The sequence below is a fragment of the Buteo buteo genome, chromosome 2 (genome assembly GCF_964188355.1).
Source record: "Buteo buteo chromosome 2, bButBut1.hap1.1, whole genome shotgun sequence".
In the NCBI taxonomy this organism is placed as follows: Eukaryota; Metazoa; Chordata; class Aves; order Accipitriformes; family Accipitridae; genus Buteo; species Buteo buteo.
The window spans coordinates 45,626,451-45,646,074 of NC_134172.1; the positions used below are offsets into that span (position 1 = coordinate 45,626,451).

Consider the following 19,624-nt stretch of genomic DNA (forward strand, 5'->3'; position numbering starts at 1 on the left):
TCATGTGTACTCGGGTTGAAGCATTGTGCTCTGTCCTGGATTTTAACTTGTAGTATCTTTCAATCTCTTCTGTACTGTGCTCTCATATCATCTTGTGCCGTTTCTGTACAGTTTGCCTCCAGGTCTCTTGGTTACAAAGGAGCTGAACTGCATGAGCTTTTGCAGGTAGGCACCCTTCATGCAGCAACACCTCTGAGCTGCCCTGTGAATAGCCCTATGCTGCAGAGCTCCTGTCCAGCCACCCTAGTTCTGCTGCATCACACCAGCTGACTGCAGACAACTGTGTCCGTTATTTCATTTCAAATGCCAGACATCTTTGCTTAGCAGTCTTCTTGAAGCTCTTTGTTTCTGCCACAAGAACAGCACCTGTGCCGTTTCACATCAGTTTCCTGAGCAGAGGGAAATTTTTTTCTCTCTCCACAGTAGGACCAGGTTATGGCTTCTCATGGCCCAACAAAATTTGCTTTATAGCTCTGTCTTGATCCTTAGTAGGTGGATAGAACTGGCAACGCTGTCCACCTTGCTATACCTATTCTAATTTCAGAGTGGTTTTCTGCTTCCTTCTGCAGAAAATTGTTGACTTTGTCTTTTCTGTATGAATATGCAACTCGAAACATTCATTGGCTTGGAAAACTTGAGTCAGCATTCACTGCTCAGAAAACTCCATTCTTCTAGCTGACATGAAAGGCGGAAGGAACTAATGAAAGGTTTGTAGGAAAACTCTCATGAAGAACTCAACTTTCCTTGGTTTTGGGAAGTACGAGAGTTCATAGACTTCTTTCTGGTTCGCTGCCCCACATCTTGTGCAGAGACTATGTTCTTTGTAGATGGAACAGCACAATAAAATCCCCTCTCCTCTCTGCTCTCATCAACCAGCAAGGGAAGAACCATGTTTCTCTTACTGTTCTCTCTATCCTTGATTTTTCCCTCAATATTGTAGGAGTTGTAGGACTGTCTACTACTCTCCCCTAGCTTTCCCCAAACATCTAGCAAATGCATTGTGCCATGCAGATCCCTATTTGCTGCCTACGCAAAGCATAATATACCCTTAAATAATGCGTTCTTCTCCAGAGGTGCTGGTTTTTTTGTGTCAGGGAAGGGAAGTTTTGATGCTTTGCTCATCTCCCTCTCCCAAGCAGGCTATGAGGAATGACAGATGCCTGGCCCCTCTTCCTGATGTTGTCCATCTGGAGACCGATGTAGTGTGTCCTTTTCTGCTACTTGTCCAGTGGCCACCATGGGTTATTGATTTGCTCACGTCATTGCCATGCTTTTCTTCATTAGTCATAGACTCTGATGCTCCCCTGGAGCTGATCACAGCCCCAGGTTAGCTGAGGCCAGGGCAGGGAGGGAGGTGGTCCCACACCTCCCAGTCTCCCCTTCAGGCTACCTGCTGTCTAGGCTCTGCTTTTTGACATTGACTGCAGCTGTGAGGCAGTGGACTTCTCTGGCAGCAAAACTGTGGTGGGACAATGCCAGCACTGCTGAGACTGCAGCCTGGACAGCATGGGACCATGCCTTCTTGATTTGGCAAAGAGGCAGGATTTTAGCCCCATCATTAACCCTTTTTTGTTGCTTTCCTGACATTAGCCCCTAATCTCAACTTCATTTACCAGAGTAATCTCATCACAGGGAGCACAACTTGCTCTGATGGGTGCTGAGGAGAGCACAGACAGCTCAGCTGCTTCTGTGCAAGGGGATTCAGCAGTGATAATCACAGCGATTCAACCCTGCCTTTTTTTTCTATTTTAATATCTTATTTTTCAAATAAAGCAAATTTTCAGTTTCTTCACTTACTAATAATATTTCCTCATTTTCATCTGTGAGGGTGGAAATTGAGTATTTCAAGGCATTTTTGCTAACCCTCTGCTGGGACTTGCTGACTCAGCACCAGGAATTCCACACACAGGGAAAATTTGGTATTGCAGTGTCTGTCATACTTCTGAGTGATAACCATCCCTTGTCACATGTGAAACATGAATTAGTTGCCTTTTTATATCTGATGCATTTAGGAAAAGTGTAAGTATTTCTGCAGTGTATGTTTTGTGAGTTGTGCCTGATCTTAAATGGGAATGGTATTTTTGTCTGTGTTAAATACAGATCTCTCAAAATAAAACTGTCAAGGCTGTGTTTTATGGTGGATTTTGTTTTCCTTAAGCAGTATCTATGTAGATTTTTTTCTTAAGTTTCTGTAGTAGTTAAAAGAATCCAGACTCCCTGAAAATTGATGCATCCTCAAGGACTGGTAGGTTTCCATTTCTGGCATGTGCATCAAGATGAATAACTGTTCTCTAGCAGTTTGTATGGACTCAGGCTAAGTAGACCTCAACCTTTATCCCAACAGGAATTCCCAGACAAGAAAATTCTGACTTCATTTATGGTTTATAGGAAGTAACGTAAAACATGACAAAAGAAAGCGTTCCGTTTTCTTCACAAGCAATCACATGGGATCTGTGTGCTGCTTGAATTCGCCTTTGGGTCAATAGGTCAAATATTAAAAAGCATTATACTGTCCCAAAAAGTCCTCTTAAAGCTTCTAATGCTTTCCCAGTGCTGATAATTTACTACCATTAATAGCTACAGTCTTTTTTCCAGTGCAAGTGTAGACAGTTAAATGCTAAGGCTTTGAATTTTACATGAAGGTATCTGAGTTTTCTGACTTAGCCCCAACATAGAGAAGCTTCTGAAGAGAAATGCGTAAGCTCCTGTTGATCTACAGATAGATGCAACATTGATAATATTAACCCCATGTGCATATATAGCATTTCAAATCTATTGTCTTCATTTTACTGGAAGCTTTGAAAGGATATATTAAAGGCAAACAATAAATACATGATAATCATCGGAAGAGATGCATCTACTTGGATTTTTGCATCTTTGTTAATCTGAATATAGTTCTGAAAATATTTTCCAAGTACAGACCCTGATACTGCCAAGTAAGACTAATGAAAATTTTGCTGTAGAATTCAGTTAGAGAAGGATCAGGCCATGATAGAGCAAATACTCTGTCCTTAGGGAGAACAGCTGATAGAAATAGTGGAGAGAAAGTTCTAAAGTTATCCTGGCCAAGTACTGGTTACACATGCACAAGAACATCTGTAACTTGTGCCTCTACTGCTTCATTATGACATCCTGTGGCCACTGGAAGATCAGACAGCAAAGCCCTGCCCCTCCCATCATATAGAAAGTCCCCTTGCTTCCTTTTCTGAGCTTGAGGAGCAACGTGCAACCTCTGGTCAAACACCTGGCACAGTCTTCACGAAGTATGTAGGAGGGGTTAATCCATAGGTTGATCTAAATGCTTTATCTCTACAGTTTGAGGAACCCAAGTTTGTCCCCTACAATGCCAGATTCTGTCTGCACTGAGTGAGTGATATTATTGTATCCTGAGACAGATCAGGGAGAAAACCATATATTTCCACTACCATTTGTAATCCTTTTTGTCCAGTGTTACTTTCATGAGAACAGAGACATTCTGCTTGAAACTTTTGAGATCAGAAAGTAGCCCAGCCCAGTCAGCTCCAGAAGTCACCAGACCATGGCTTGAGAGTTGCCACCTTGACAAAGGTAGACTAAAAAAGCAAGATCTAGAAATTCTGTAATAATTTTAACCACTTACTCTAGAATCTTCATTGCTTTGTACGCAAATCCAGGTTTTCAGGATCTGTTGTGATAACTTTCCAGATTTCAGCTTATGCAAAGGAGTACTGTAGAATTCTTGACAGTTTTATATTGTCTGAGTCCCATCTTGAAACTTTTTGTGTTATGTTGGGTGTTTGGGTGTCTTATGATTTTAAGTAGAGCAAAAATAATTGTAATTTTCTTTTTCAGATATTATTACAGTTGGACATTTTTACACTGAACATATTAAAAAAGTTGCATTTCAACTAATTAGTGTCACTGCACTGCATACCCTTTTTAAAGAACTGAAGTAAGCAGTGCTATTAAATACTTACTATTTGTGTGTATCATGTTTTTCAAAATGCCAAATAATCACCAGAATCCATGATAATGGGATGTTTTTTCTGCATATTTCTAAGAACTTTTTTAAGAGCACTTTAAGTTAAGCTGTTAATTTAATTTTATTGATTTAGTGCATAGAGCATTTTAGCTCAAATTAGTTTTCTTTCCTCCATTCTTGATAATGGGAAGTTTGTACTGTGGCCTGATTTCATGCTATGTCCTCTGTAAAGCAAATATTCTCTTTTGTGACCTCTTCTTTCTCTGTCTGTGTAAGTATATACATGCACATGTACAAATGCACCCTTGCTGTTGGACAGCATAATGTAAAACACAATTCAGCGAGAATGCCAATAGTAGGAGTTAAATTGCAAGATTCATTGGCTCTGTGCAGGGACAAAGGACTTGACTCCTGTCTAAATATCAGTAGGAAAATTCTGGAAAATATACATCAGTCAGCATGTCATTAACCCAGTATAGCATAAAGCAAATAAACATACTTGATAAAATATTGTCTAACGTGCGATAGGACACTGTCTTAAGTTCACTATGACACAGTCGGTGACAAATCAAAATAAATAGTGTTCAACTTAGGTTGCAGCTTATCTGGCAAATCAGCCTTTTGCTTCCAGAGATCATCAGTGAGTTTCTAATTCAGGGTTCATGTCTAGAAGATTATGTAGTATTTTCAGAAATTCTTATATATAGCCTTCAGATAGTCTGAAGTAATTAATTGATTCTTATTTAACAGCAATATAAATAGCAAAGTTGTTGTTAAAACAGTGTGGAAGAGAATATGGAGGCAAACGAACACCTTCAAAGCTAGACTGACACAATGATTTTTGCAGAGGTGGAGCTGCCTTTTTGGCTGCAGTGCACTTTGCAAGTTGGAAACTGTGGAAATTTGTTTCTAGGAAAACTAAGGAGTTCTAAACATCTCACCTTGTAATGGCAGAAGTATGAAAAATAGGTTTTTATATCAGTCTGTGATAGTTCTGGCTATGATTGTATTTTGTGGAAATAAAAGGAGGTACCATGTATCTTATACAATGCTCTGAAGGCAGCAACCATAGCAACTCAAGTCCATATTTGTCACACAAGATGAAGGGCAAATCAAATCACCATTGGCAGAAATGCATGATGGAAGGTTCTGCAGCAGCTCTGCGCTGGACAGACCAATAACAATTTGGTTCCAGCAATATTTAGCTTTAGCAAATGCTGTGCTGTCCATGAACAAACTTAATTAAAAGAAAGCTGAGTCCAGCTTACACAGCACGGCACAGTACTCTGATAGTTTACACAGTGAGAAGAAATCCTGGGCATATATAAACTGTGAACTCTTTTTAAAGTTCATGGTTTTAATTAAAACAGTACTTATAAATAATACTCCACTGTGGAGCTGCTACAGGTATTTGTGACAAATAATTTCCTACAATACTTTTGTTCTTCTTCTCTTCATAGGTCATGGCTTTTAGGAATTTGCTTGGTTGCAATTTTTTGACAAAATTTGGTAGAGCAGATTGTAGCCTATGCCTTGTTTAAGAAGTAACTGCAAAGAGTGTTTCACTGATGGCACAGTAAGGCTGGGTGCCTGAGTCACATCTCTCTTTTCTGATTAGACGATCCCAGGCAAAGGATTTTCTCATGGTGGGAGTTCTTTTCTTGGGTCGTCATAAAGCTCAGAAGGGCTTAAATTTACTTATGCAAATAACAGTAAAATACTTTTGAAAATAATTGGAAAAATGCTTTTCTTCATAATAGCACTTAGGAGTGTTTTCTGTGTTCATGTGCAGAACCACTGTGCCTTTTCAGAAAGTGTCCTTGTCATTAACAGGTTTTTGACGTGACTTGTTGACAGTCAAGCTTATACAGAAAATGCCTGTTGCAGGTTTAGTTTTAGCTATATTTATGTTTGATGGATTGGGCTTAATTATTGCTGTACAATAATTGCATAATTATGCTAAGGCCGAATCTCTTGCAGCGCTGCGGAAAAACCATGTTGCTAATAAATCTTGAACCATTGTAGTGTAAAAGTCGGGTAGGGTTGGGTACAGAAGAAAGATAATTTATGAAACATGTAGTCGGCACTCAGTCTAAAAAGGCATAATGACTACTGTGAAGTAGACATATCAAGGTGAAAGAGAGATTTAACATCTCAGGATGTTAAATCTTTATGTATTGGAGCCTGTGGAAGGCTATCAAACAAAACAGAGATTCTTTTGAAGGTATCTAAGACAAAATAAGCTTTTTGAATACCCCAATGTCCTCTGCTCTTCAGTACTTTCCCTGTGAAACCTTCAGTGTTTAGACACAGTCCTGTTTGAGGAGATAGCTAGTGCTTCCAGCAGTGCCTGCTGCAAAGAGCTTTGGAATGACTCTTGACAAGGCGGCCAGCATCACTTGTACCGGTTTCCTTCTGCTGTATCTGTTGGATTATCGGTACTTAGTGCACTAATAAAATCCATGTAAAGTTCAGGCTTTCTGTACAGTCTTGTAAGCCTTTCGGTGTGCTGCTCAACAAGAGAGTGAAACCAGCCAGGGATCAATAGTTAACTGGCCATTGATTTAGCTGTCTACACTGTTAAAACGGTGCCCACACAAAGGGAAGCAAATAAGCCAGTAAAAAGTCCAAGGAAACCCTGGCAGCTGCACTTGATTCATTCTGTTCACCTCATGTTACTGCAATGATGGCTCAAAATGTGTCATTAACAATTCTGAAAGGCTGTACGATCTGGACCATTGCTATAGCAAGTGTTTCATGTGGGTTTCTTTGTTCCTTCTTTTTATAAAAGAAACGGTTATGTGAAAAATCATTGAAAACAGAGCTACTATCACTTAATTCAAATTAGTGTATCTTCATTGATTCAAAAGGCACCACACAGACGTACGCAGGCAAGATCCCAGTCCCCAACCACTGCACAGAACCCCTCCTTCCTGCCCCCACTGGGAAGGAGGAAAAGGGTTTTCTGCCATCGCTTCTCTGATACCAGGAGGTGGTGGAGTTTGGGGTGACTTTCTTTTAACTTTCACTCCACCAGCCCATATTCATCCTATCGAACTGTGATAACTACGTTAGGAGCATCCTGCCATGCTTGGATAGGTCAGTGAAGAGAGAACCTCTCCAAATGTTACTTGCAGACATTAGGTATTAGATCTGAAGGTAAACACCTGAATTATATATTCAGCAGCTTACTCTGTCTGAAAACCAGGCATCTTTTACATCTGTGCAAAAATATGCCACATTAATGTGAAAAAGCATTAGGGATAAATGGAGAAACAATAGAAAATTGGGGGGGGCGGATCTTTTAATTCAGATTTTCGGTGTGCAAATCCAATCAAATGCATATCAAATCAGATTTCAAATGAATGCCTGTTTCAGATGTCCTGGAAAGTTCTTATGATCTGCAGTACTAAAAAAGTAAATATTAAATAATAAAACAACAAGAAGAGATATTGAATGTGAATCTGCTGAGAGAAAGTATTACATGCTTCCTCTAAATTTCATTTAAGCTCAGTGGCTTGTATAGAATCCAGTTTAGAAATAATCTAATAAACCAAAGATGAGACTGATGCTACCATACAACTTTCAAAATACTAACCAACGCTGGAAAATTTATGAAATGGCATATAAATGTTTCTGTATAAATGATCTGGTTTCATATAAATGGTTCCACATAAATGGCTTTTTCTGTAAAAAGCATAACTATTTTTATATTGAGGAGAGACAGAAGTCCAACCCAGATCTTTAAAGAAGAAAAGAAGTTGCATACATAGCCTGAAGATCTGGGCAGTGACCATTAGGCAGAGATGAACTAGTTTGGGGAAAATACTAATTCAGGGTGATTTGAACCTAGGTCTAAAATGTTCAGAAAAACAGGAGCACGCTTCTAAAGGTGAGCTGTAATATTGACCTGTGTCAATGTTAATATGATGAAGTCTCAATTTATGAAAGACAAGAAAAGCTTATGATCTATTAATATAAATATCGATTAGATCTTTAAAAGGAGTTCAGAATCTCGTATCGATCCACACACAAAGTTATATTCCCAGAATAAGTTTGGAAGATGGAAAAAGGAATCATTTGAACTAATAATCAGTGCTTAGCTTCCTAGAGCAAACTGCTCTAAAGAGAAATTATTTAGGTTGAATAAAAAGACTTGGTACATAGGGTTCCCAGATAAACCAAACACACTCAGTTTCCAGCCCTACTGAGTTTACAGGAGGTTTGAGTTCCTTTTGGGGAAAAAATAACATAGCCAAAACCTGCCCACCCCTCCCTCCACATGTGTCTTTAAAGAATGCATTACTAAGTGTACCATGTAAAGAGGCTCAGCCTCTTCTCGCACCAGCAGGAATTGTTCTTTCAGCTTTTCATGAATTGCTTCCAAAGATTATCTCAAGATGGGAGGGAAAATCCCATCTGAGCATTGCCTTGTCTTTCAAAAGTGGCTGGGAGGGTCCAGCAAAGCAAATGGCAAACTTTGAGTTGCAGCACACCCTCTGCTGCGTTTTATCTGTTTCAAATGCTGTTGGTGTAGTGTGTTTCAAATCCTCTGCATTATAAATTTCTTTTGCCTCCTTGGCACAGGCCTTGAGAGCTGAGTGACTGGCCCAGTTCTTGCTAAAAGGCAGTGACAAAACTTCTGGCTGTTTCCCCGGTACAACTGCTCCTGACTGCTGAACTTCCACAGCAGGACGCCTGCTGCTGAATGCTGGAAATGCTCTGAGCTAATCGAAAACTTGGTTTTGACCTACTGTTAGTTTGCAGTATTCACAATTTTAAACCTTCCTAGCTGTGGTTTTGACCAGTTTGGGAGTGCCTATTACGTACACCCCCCAGCCAGAATGGCCTAACTACAATGTATGCATGCAGCTAATGCCCCTGGAGCCCGCAGTCCAGAGCAACTGAGGTATTTGAGCTACGACGCTGGTGAAACAGGCTGTCTTGGAGCAAAGGCAGTTGCAAAAAGCCCTGCACTTGTCTGGAGAGGAGCTTCAATTGGCTTAATTTCTTTTTTGTTGTTGTTGTTGGCCCATTCTGTGGCACTCTGTGCACCCACGCAGACTGGCACCCACCAGGACCCCAGAATGAGCTCAGACTAGGGTGTGAGGCTGTGTCAGGATTTCAGAGGGTTGGGGCTGTCTGCATGAGTTCACTCCTGTTTCTCTGGGGCTGCGGTGCAAGTGCAAGCTGTACGTGGAAAATGTGACCCTCCTTGCGCTGTCAAATGGGAGATCTTGGGTAAAATGAACTTCAGCGAGGACAGCCAGGAGCAGGCTTTTGACGGTGCCTTGAGACCGCGCTTGCAAGTTTGCATGCCTTGAGCATGATGCTTTTGCAGCTGGCACACACAGCAGGCTCCACAGCTGCCTTCCCGCTCCCTCCGAGAAGGAGCAACTTGGCCTGGTCTTGTACCCATTAATTAGCCGTGTTTGGCACACGCGGTCTGGGAAAGACAGAGGAGCCGTGCTGCCGCACTGCGGTGAGCCCTCCGCCGCTCCCGGCAGCCCCCTCCTCCTCTGAGCCCCCCAGGGCGGCAGCTGCCTGCAGTGGCCAGCCCTGGTCCCCCTGGGGGGCCCTTTCACATGGGGGGGATTAAACCTCAGAGGCCACTATGCTTTGGGAATATTGTGTCAACAGGTGTATCGTTCCCCTGTGATGTGAGACGAGCCTGGTGTCTCTGGTGTGGTCCGGAGGGGGAAAGCGGGACAGGGACTGCAAAGCCCAGGCAGCAACGGCGGGGCTCTGCTTGGCAGGGGGCCCCGCTGCGGTGGCTCTAAGTCGGCAGCTGTGGGACGTCCAAGGCATGGCGCTGTTGGAAGTGTTTGTGGGGAGCGTGTGGCTTTTGCCCCCCCACTCCCCCCACCCCATCTGTTCCTGTCCAAAGAATTGGGGGCATAAGGGGAAAATGCCGTTCTGAAGTGACTGTATCACACGGTTGACTTTCAGCTCTCTCGCTGATAACTGGTCAGTCAGTCCAGTTTGGGACTGGGCACAATAATAAATGGGATTTTAGCATCCCAAGGTGGGAAGCAGCATTTTTTAATGCCTAGCGAAAAGCCATAGGAAGAATTAAATGAACCAAAGGGAGCCTGGGCCACACTGTATGGATCCAGATGCCACCATTGCCACCAGTCTTGCAACCTTGGGATGTGATCCTTCACTGAAGGCAGAAACCTGACTGTCAACTAGCTAGGACTATGAAAGGCTAGTAGTTCGTGGAGTGCTTGGACTTATGGTTCTGGTTAGGCTCATCTTGTCAACAAATAGGCACATTTTGAACAGCAGGTCACCTGCCTTTCACACTGAAAAGCTCGGCAGTTACACAGGGCCGGGGAAGCGAGTATGTCACACAGGAGCTTGGGGAATCTGGGATGAAAAGGCTCAGGCAGAACAAGGAACATGTATCAGCACCTCCACGTTGCAGAGGGGATCTCTGTGCAGCCGAAAAAGAGCATGAGGGGCCCCAGTGCCAGAGGCTGGGGGCGGGGGGCGAGCCTGAGAAACAGGGGCTTGTGAGGGTGGGTGGCTGTGGGGTCTGGGTGTGCGGTGGCAGGGCAGCTGGGCTCCGCACCGCTCCTGTAAAGCCCGCTCAACTCCAGGCTTTGTCACTGGGAAGGCATTTCATCTTGTTTCAGTTTGTGGTGTAAGATGTGGCATCTGTGGGGTGATATTTCTCTGTAAAGGAAAGGGGTATTTCTCTAAATGTTATATTTGTATAGTAAGGAAAAATAATGTGGAATTTTTTTTCCTTTCTTAGAAAACACTGTTGTGTTGTGGAGGTATTGTAAGCAGCCTCATCTGTCTCTCTCTGCTTGCAGCTCTTGTTTATCATGTTGATAAAAGATAGGCTTGGTAAATCCTTGTGAGAGAGTGACTGTGGCCTGCTAGTCTTTAATTCATCCTCAGAGTGTAGCTAAACTTTCCACGGATATTTAAAACAACGGCATTTAATCTCTAACACAGTTAAAAGGCTTATGTGTTCCTTCTGCAGAAGTGAGACACATTGGCGGCGGTTCTTATTTATTTTATTTGTTTGCCCCAGCTTGAAAACTAAGTAGGCAAAAGGAAAGTTCCCATTTTAATATTCTGAGGGACTGAATTGCTTCAGTGAAAGCAAAGGCTGTTGTGCAGTTACTGATGCATAACCCTGCTTTCTTTCATGTTAGTCTGTGCTTTGGCTATGGGGATCTCATCTGCATATTTTTACTAAATATCAATAAGGGACGTCAGTCCCTGAGCACCGATTGGTTGATTAATCAAAGTCCTTAACCAATCACTGGGTAGAGGTTTGCATAACAATGTGATTATTTCTGAAAAACTGTGCCTATTGGAATTGCAAACCTTTCTACTTCAATTTGCTTCTGTAATGCTTCTGCTTTAACTGCCTCCATTGCTCACATTTTCAAAGTATTTGGTAACAATGAAGATGCTTCCTAACTGCTGTATCTTTCTTTTTTTTCTGTGGCCTGTGTGTGGGGAAAAAAAAGTAACAGCAATAAAACTTAAATAATTTGCACACAGAAAAGGAGAAAAATGTGGGGGGAAAAAAAAAAGAGGGAAAGAAAATGCTTGGGGGTTTTGTTTGTTTGTTTTTCCCAAAGCTAAAAGTGTGATCTGAAGCTCATATTCCTCTCTTTTCTTGCCTACCTTCCCTCCAGGACTGTTTGCATGATTTTCCTCACGTTGTCGATACTGTACCAGTTCTGACCCTTCACTAATATTTTTGGCTATTGGAGAGGAACTAGTTTTCAGATCTGTGTGAATATAAATTGAAGTGAAAGAAAGGAAGATGACTGCAGGGAAAGATGACCGGAAAGGGAAGGAATTTTTTTCTAGATTTGGGGTTTATAACTTCAGTTCAATTTGCAGTAAGTTTGCTGTTTGTGTGTGTGTGGTTTTCCTCTCCTCTGCCCCTTACTATAAGGCGTGGTAATAACTGGGTATGTTTTTATGGACAGCAAACTTGAAGATGTGCCCACTTAGTTCTTTTATTTCCATTTTGTAAAATAGTGGGGAATTCAGCCTGCCTGGTAGTGTGTTGTTTCATGGGGGTAATGGGTCTGGAGATGTAAAGCTAGAATGCAATGGTCATTAAGCAGTATGTCCAAAGGCAAGTGTTTGCAGCTCTTAGGTCAGAATCCAAATTATGCAGTAAAACAGTATTACATGCCTCCTGACTTTGGACCATTTGGGGTATCCATTTTCAGCTTTTCTTCTCATCCAAACGGGCTAAAATTTCCCTTGACCCTGGGGTAAGAGAAGCTGAAAACTTTCTTTGGCTTCTGATTCTGGTATTTAGCTATGCTAGACTTTGCTTAGTCATTCTTGTCCCTGCAAAGATTGGGTGTGTGAATCACAACTTGAAACGATTTCTGCTTCCATTTTTGAGGCCTTGAATGTGCAAGGCAGTGATGGAACAGACATCTTGGTTCTGTCCTGTCTTCATACATCTTCTAGAAATAGGACATGTGATTCTTTGTGTTTGACAAGACACATCTGCACTGATTTTAATGGGGTGTAATTTGAAACTAGTTTAGTTAAACCAGGGCAGATGGCTGCAGTATTGTATGTAATTTCTTCAGTGTAAGGTTGTGGTGCTGCTGCAAGATTCTGAATCTGGTTTTAGGACACCTCACAGCAAAAAGGGTAACACTATTGTCATAAATCTCAGTGTTGAACAAGTACAAATTAATTCTGCCCATTAAAACATGTAATGAAAAACAATCCAAAAACCTCTCAGAAGACTGTCAGGGAAGGTATTGTCTGGTCTACTGCACAGCATAAAGATTGTGTCTTATGCTTTTGGTTTTTAAGCATTAGCTAAAATTATGTAGTCATGCCTGATCCCAATCAGGCTTGTACTAACAGGTGATCAGATATTATGTAAAGCTTGTATCAATGAAAATGGAACCAGAGCCATGAAAATTTGCAAGGACTTAACCAAATTGATTTAATATAATCAAGACCTGGTTCTCTGTAGACAAGGTTTTTATTTACTGCTTTAATATACTTATGTTACGTACGACATCTATGCCTCTTTCAAGTTTCTGTGCAGTAGTTCGGCAAGCAAGAATAGAAGTTGGAATGGTTTCCGAAACAGAAACTTTAGCCTAAAAATCCAACATAGAACAAGAAAGATGTCTTCAAATTTGTTTTCTCAATTATTCATACTTCAGGCTTTATTTTATAAGATATTTTAATTCAGTCTGAGAATAAACATGTGACCTATCTCACCAGGACCTTAGACTGAACTGCAGAACTCCCCCCCGCCCAGTTAGGTCTTGTTGCACATTATCAACCAAGACATTTCTGATGGGGAAAAAAAAATGGAAAAGATACTATGGAAAGTGTTCTGTGTTTTCAACCAACCTTGCTCATGATGAACAGGTTGAATGGGAATTCTGCAGGCTGGAAAGCACATCTGCTTAAAACATGTGTTGAGTTTTCTTTCTTTATTTACGTTAACAGTGAGCACATTTGTGGAACTCATGTTTTCTTCACAATCTGTTTGCTAAATTAGGACACAAACCCAAGAACGCTTGTGCATGAGAGTAATTTTCTGTAAGTAAGTAGTGTCACTGAGTTCAGTAAGAGCAGTCACGCACAGAATTAAGCACATGCATGAGACTTTGCAGAAATTTGGCAAACATGTTGTTGTCATGAACAGATTGCCCAGCTTTGCTTGTAATGCAGCTATAAATTCTTGGCTTGGTCCTATTTTGAGTAGCCCCCATTGTATGAGCCATAAGCTATTCTATTGTGCTAAGCCTAACTGAGGATATTTCTCTTATTTTGTCATAGCAACAAGAGCAAGATCCCACAAATCTATACATCTCAAATTTACCCGTTTCCATGGATGAGCAGGAACTGGAGAACATGCTGAAACCCTTTGGACATGTCATTTCCACCAGAATATTAAGAGATGCTAATGGAGTCAGCAGAGGAGTCGGCTTTGCCAGGTGAAACCTTTACTCTTTTTTGATTCACACACATTTTTTGGCTTTGGTCCTTTGCAAATGCTGCCTGTTCCATAACTCTGAAGCCTCATAGCTATGGCAAATGCAGAGCAGCACCTTTATCAGATTGTGTGTATGTTCTTTCAGCCAAGCTAAAGAATACCAATGCAGATGGATGATTGTTACATTTCTTTAAAAAATAGTTCATTGTACTTATGTATAGGTAAATAAAAATTGCTATAAATAGTCAGCTATCCATGCAGTATCAAGCTTGGATAATAATAAATGTCCTACAGCCAAAAGCACACACTTGGTGAAGAAACTGTTTAAATGTTTAGCAAAGATTTTGCAACAGGAAAAAGTAAATTTTAGCAGTTAGAAGAGCAAAGGGGGGGAACTATAACTGAAGAAACATGGCTTCCTTGAAAGCTGCAGGGAACTCAAGCCTGTGACAAGAGCTTAAGAAGAAATATTTGCATAGAACAAGCCCTGTTGGAGTAGTCAGATATTTTAGACAGAATGGGCAACATATTATTACCATGTACTTCATTGTCAGTACAGATAGACAAGTTTCCATGTTTACTCTCAGGGAATATTTACATAGATTCTCTTCAGCTTGAAACATTCTTGAATCAAATAGTTTTCTTTTGAAAAGCCAAGGAATAGAGAGCTATATATAGAAAGGTATTGAAAAAGCAAATAAGAAGAGAAATTTGCAATTGTGCTGTAAATCATTTTTCTGCTTCAAAAGAAAAGGAAAAAGAATCTCAAATCTTTGTTTCTACAGAATATTCATAACATTGTGCTTTGTAAAGAAGGCAAAATGACTTAGTCATCTTGTGAATTTCTTTGAAATACACCATATCTTGGTATATCATGGCACTTCTGTTAGTGTCATAACACTACTGAGTGAAATGGGGTACTGTATGATAAAAAGGTGGCTTGCAAGATAAGTGACATTGTAGTGTTACCTTTGTCCTTGATGTGAAAGATCATTTTGCACAAAAAATGTTAAGATAATATTGTCTGAATTTAAATGGAAAAAGGCAAAACATTTATGCTGAAAGATGACACGCTGTTCCTTACACATCCTTGCAGGTAATAACGTGAATTTTTCTACCTCACTAAATACAGATCAGTGTAAGTCACAGATAAACTTGCATTTTAAAAAAATTACTTTGTGGAAATGTATTTAATTATGTAACATATTTCAAGAAACCTTTGGTGATCTAGCATGAAGGTTGTGTAATTCACCATGCAAATGACAAAGGGGTAAAACCTTTGCTCCATCAAAGTATACAGCAGATCATCCATTGACTTGAATGAGAGCAGAGTTAATCCAGGAATTTAGAACTGTAGCTGAATGCTGACTCTTGTCTTTGCAGAATTATCAATACAAGATTTAATTACATGACCACCTGACCTTCTTTTTGTAATAAAGTGCTCTTTGGTATCTTTTTCCTGCACGTCAATCCAAATAGATTAATTTATTTCACTTTGCTTGTCATGAGGGTTTTGTTCTAGTGTACCTACAGTGTGAGCACATGCTGAGTGGGTATAAATGCAGTACAGATAGGGGATGGCAGCTATATTTCAGCCCAGATAAGATTTAAGAAGTTCAAATCAGCAACCCGTGTGGTGATCCTGGCTATTACACCTTCTGACCTGGGGCCTTTTATCACAGCTCTTAACTAAGCCACAGAAGCACAGGAGTAAAAGTTAACTTTGCATACGCTAAAATGATGCAGCATCCAGCAATTTTGAAATTTGATGTTTCAAAGTTATTAATTAAGCACTATGATGATTAAAAATCACTTTTTGATTCTGCCCAATTATGTGAATAGTCAATCTCAAAATAAGTATATTCAAAAAGCAATCGGAAATAAAGACTTAACGGTAGACAGCTATTGTCAGATTTTTCTCCTAAATGGGTATGATTAGCAGTTTTATAGTACTGCAGGTGGCTACTTAATCATTTATAACCTGGGTAACTTCAAATGTTCTTGGATCAAAATTATCTGAGTAATGTCTGGCCACATTACAGTTCAGCCTCCTTTAAAGTATGCACATTCAAAGCTAGCTCTTGTTTTTTAAGCTGTGGAAGTATTTCCTCTCTTTTGCATCCCTCAGAAGCAACTGAACAGATTTTCCCGAAACTTTCCAGAGCATTTCTCTGTGGCTTGAACCCAACTGTGCCTAGGTATGCCCCAAGGGAGATTTTGGGGAGGAGAGTTATGAGCAAGGGGCCAGACAAGGGAAGCTTTAGACTCCAACTGTGGCTCCACAGAAGTCCATCCAGTTGAAAGGGAATTGCCATAACCTCTAGACACCCGACTCTGCCTCACCCCGGTCTGTGCTTTGTACTTCAAAGCCATGCTACCTGGCTCCAGGCTCTCCGTGGGAGCTGGCATTCTGCAGGGCTCATGTTGCTGTTGTCGTTTGGCAGCGTGCATTTCTGCTGACACTGGCAAGCAGAAGCTGGGACTAAACACAGCCTATCATATAGCAGAGAGAGAAATTAGGAGGAGGAGGGGAAAGAAATACTTACTAGAAGGAAGGAGTTGGAAAAAGGAAGTGGTACAGATGAGAAGCTTTAAGTTCAGTCTGTTGTAAGATTGCTGTCGGAAGAGGGAATGACGCAGTGTTGTCCTCACACAGGATTTCATCACAAGACTTAAACTTGTAGGCGTTTCTCTTAAATCCCTGTGGCTGGGAGTCATCTGATGACTTCAGCATCTGATCTTTCATTTAAAAAGTATAAGTGGATTCCTCAGAGCTTAGAACAAAAGCATAGACCTTCACTGTCAAAAAAAAAAACCCAAAAAACCACCACCAACAACAAAAAAACAAACCAAAGGAAAAAAAGCCACAGAAACTGGATTTGAAGACTTTTTTCAAGATATAATTTTAAAGCTGATCTCTTATGAATTGAGTTTTGCAAACAGGACATTAGCAGTGTTGGTGGTCATGTGAGTAAAAAGGAGATCAAACATAGTGAGTAAGTGAGCAGGTCTTTGAGGGAGGCTGGAATTGCTGGATAGAAGGTACTGAAAGCATGGAGGGAAATATTTAACTTCATCCTGAAGATGTGTTGTCACTTACAAAGAGTGTATGTGCTGGTAGACCTGGCTTTCCACAGGCCCATAAAGGGTGAGTTCCAGATGATAAGGTAGCAGAAGATAAAGAAATAACACAATCACAGTGGAGCCAAAGCAGTGGTGCTGTTTTGCTAAATGAAAGGGAGAATATTTAGAGGGAGATTTCTGAGGATCAGTGATGATGCTACTTTGGAGGCAGAGAAGTGTCAGCGGCACCAGGGGATAAAGGAACATTCAGGCAGTTTAAGGATGCATTTGTGAAGAGGGAAGTGCTTTGTTCTTCCTTATTCAAGGGTTTAATTGAAAGCAGTTGAAAAGGTGCTATAAATTTAGCTTGAACAAATCCATCATTTGGGATGGTAGTGCAGGCTTAGATATTATAAGCATCATTCCTACTTTTAGTCAGAAGAATGATCTGTCATATCCTACATCTTACCCAGGAAATTGCCTTATAATTGGGTATCTCAGATGAAACTGGAAATCACAAACATGCCCCAAAGACTTTGTGTGATACCTTTTAAATATTCCAATGCCTGTGGTGATAAATTTCCATTGAAAGGCCGCCCTGGAAGGGACTCACAGCATTACTGCAGGGTGCTGTGGAGGTCTGTGGGAGAATGTATCTCTGTGACCCTTACATTTCCATCTGGCATTGCAACCTGGACCAAATTTTGGTAGACTCAGTACATCCCTAAGAAAATTGCCAGGCGTGGAGCTGCACTTTCAGAGAGGGACAGGTGGGGCAGCATTCCGAGACAAATATCAGTGGGACTCCGTAACATGAAAATGGATATGAAGCCCTTGAAGGTGAAGAGGAAGGAGCAAGGAAAGTTAGGAGCCATCAGATATTTTGACTAAGCAATTTTCATAATCCAAGCCCGAGGTACTGTGAGTTTAATTGAAGAACTCCTTGGGACATGGAAAAGGGGGCAAGGAGGCATTGGGCTATACCTTGGGGAGGGACTTACTGATACCACTGAATCAATGAAATAAAAAATTTATTTTATAACCCCACAGTAAAATACCATTCAAATATTATTTAAGTATCCTTCCTATAAAGATAATATTAGTAATACCATACACACATGTACCACACTCAACTGAACAGCAGAGCAAGCGTTTTATAGGTCCTTTTAAATGATAAAGCGCAAAGAAAGAGTTAGAAACCACTAACTTTTTTATTTTGTTTGCTGTCTTGTAACTTAAAACGACCTTGCAAGATTCACCCCCCAAGCGACATTTTACAACGAAGTCATAAGCCTCTGAAAACAGAAATTTATGATGGAAATGCTGACAGTCAGACAGTCAAGTATTGCACTGCTGGCGGGCACCAGTATAATGCTTAACCTGAGACTGTGAAGACAGTAGCATAAATCAGCCTGGGTCTAGGTGGAAATGACTGTGTGTTCATACTATTCTTTTTTCAGTAACATGAGAAAATTTGTTGAACACAAACTGTCATAAAAGAATGTTATGATGCTGTTCCCAGCAAATGTCCAAAGTCAAGAGATTCTCAATTAGCTGTCTCTATCGTCTCAGAGCAAAAGGAAATATCAGGGAGATGCTTCCATCCCTTTGTGACAGAGCTGGGGGGTCTGTAGGGAGGCATTTACCCACTTTTTAGTTGGGAGTTTGGGATTCATCCTTGTCTCTTCCCTACCTTGTTCTTCTGATAGAGCTTCCAATGGGTTGCTTTTCTCTGCCTGCATATGTTTTTTTATTAAACTTATCTCCTACTTTTCTGCATTTTCCATGTCTTAAATTTAGTCTTTGGAAACAGTATTCAACTCAGCAACTGAAAGGGAGCAACAGAAAATGGGAAACAAGATTTTGAGCCCCCACAGGATCGTTATTCTATTTATAGAAGCTTTGCATGGATTTCAGGAGAAAAGGATGTGCTCCAGTTTCCATTGAAGCAAAACAAGAGAGCCAAGCCTTTAATTTGTATGTTCTTTCCTCAAAGGAAGCTGTGCATCTTTCAGGGTTTTTCAGGATAACATAGGTATCATTTAGTTATATTGGCTTTCTTCTGAAATAAAGAGGTTTCTCTATGGAGAGTACTGTAGCTCTATGCAGAGATACTCAGGCAGCTCAAAACAGTCACCTTGGCATGATGGGTCATGCAGCGAGATGTAAATATGGACCATATTCCCAGAGAAGAGGAGCCTATCCTGTCCTCACTGGAGTGGTTTCTGCAGATTTTGTATATTTATCTGAGATAGTAAACAACTTCTTGTTATTCATGCAAACAGGACTGAACATGAAAAATGTACAGGCAAGACGTTTTGGGAAAAGATATAATCTATGGGTGATGAGGAGAACTTGTCAAAATTAGTATCTCTTCCTAGGCTGTAAATTACAAAGGGAACAGTTTTTCCAGCATTCGATTCAAACCAAAAAGCACAAACATCTTGAAGCAATCTCTTACCAGCTGAAAAGTTGGGGACATAAGATACCTAAGTTAGTTACAGGAGAGAAGAAAATCACAGGTTGCAGCCATATCAGGGTCTTAGAATTCCTGGAATTAAATTAGCAAAATAAAGAAATTAGTGAACACGTTGCCATAGAAGGATGAAGAGTGGAACATAAGGAGGTGCTAAGAAACC

The 19,624-nt window shown here is 40.7% G+C and overlaps 1 protein-coding gene across 8 annotated transcripts in view; it reads left to right on the forward strand.

Annotated features, from left to right (window-relative positions):
• Positions 1-19,624, forward strand: part of RBMS3 (RNA binding motif single stranded interacting protein 3) — a 724,940-nt gene that overhangs the window by 553,961 nt on the left and 151,355 nt on the right. For all 8 annotated transcript variants that reach the window (XM_075052929.1, XM_075052943.1, XM_075052937.1 and 5 more), the window contains one exon: positions 13,766-13,923. In XM_075052929.1, the coding sequence (XP_074909030.1) occupies positions 13,766-13,923 (158 nt within the window). The remainder of the gene's footprint in view (positions 1-13,765; positions 13,924-19,624) is intronic.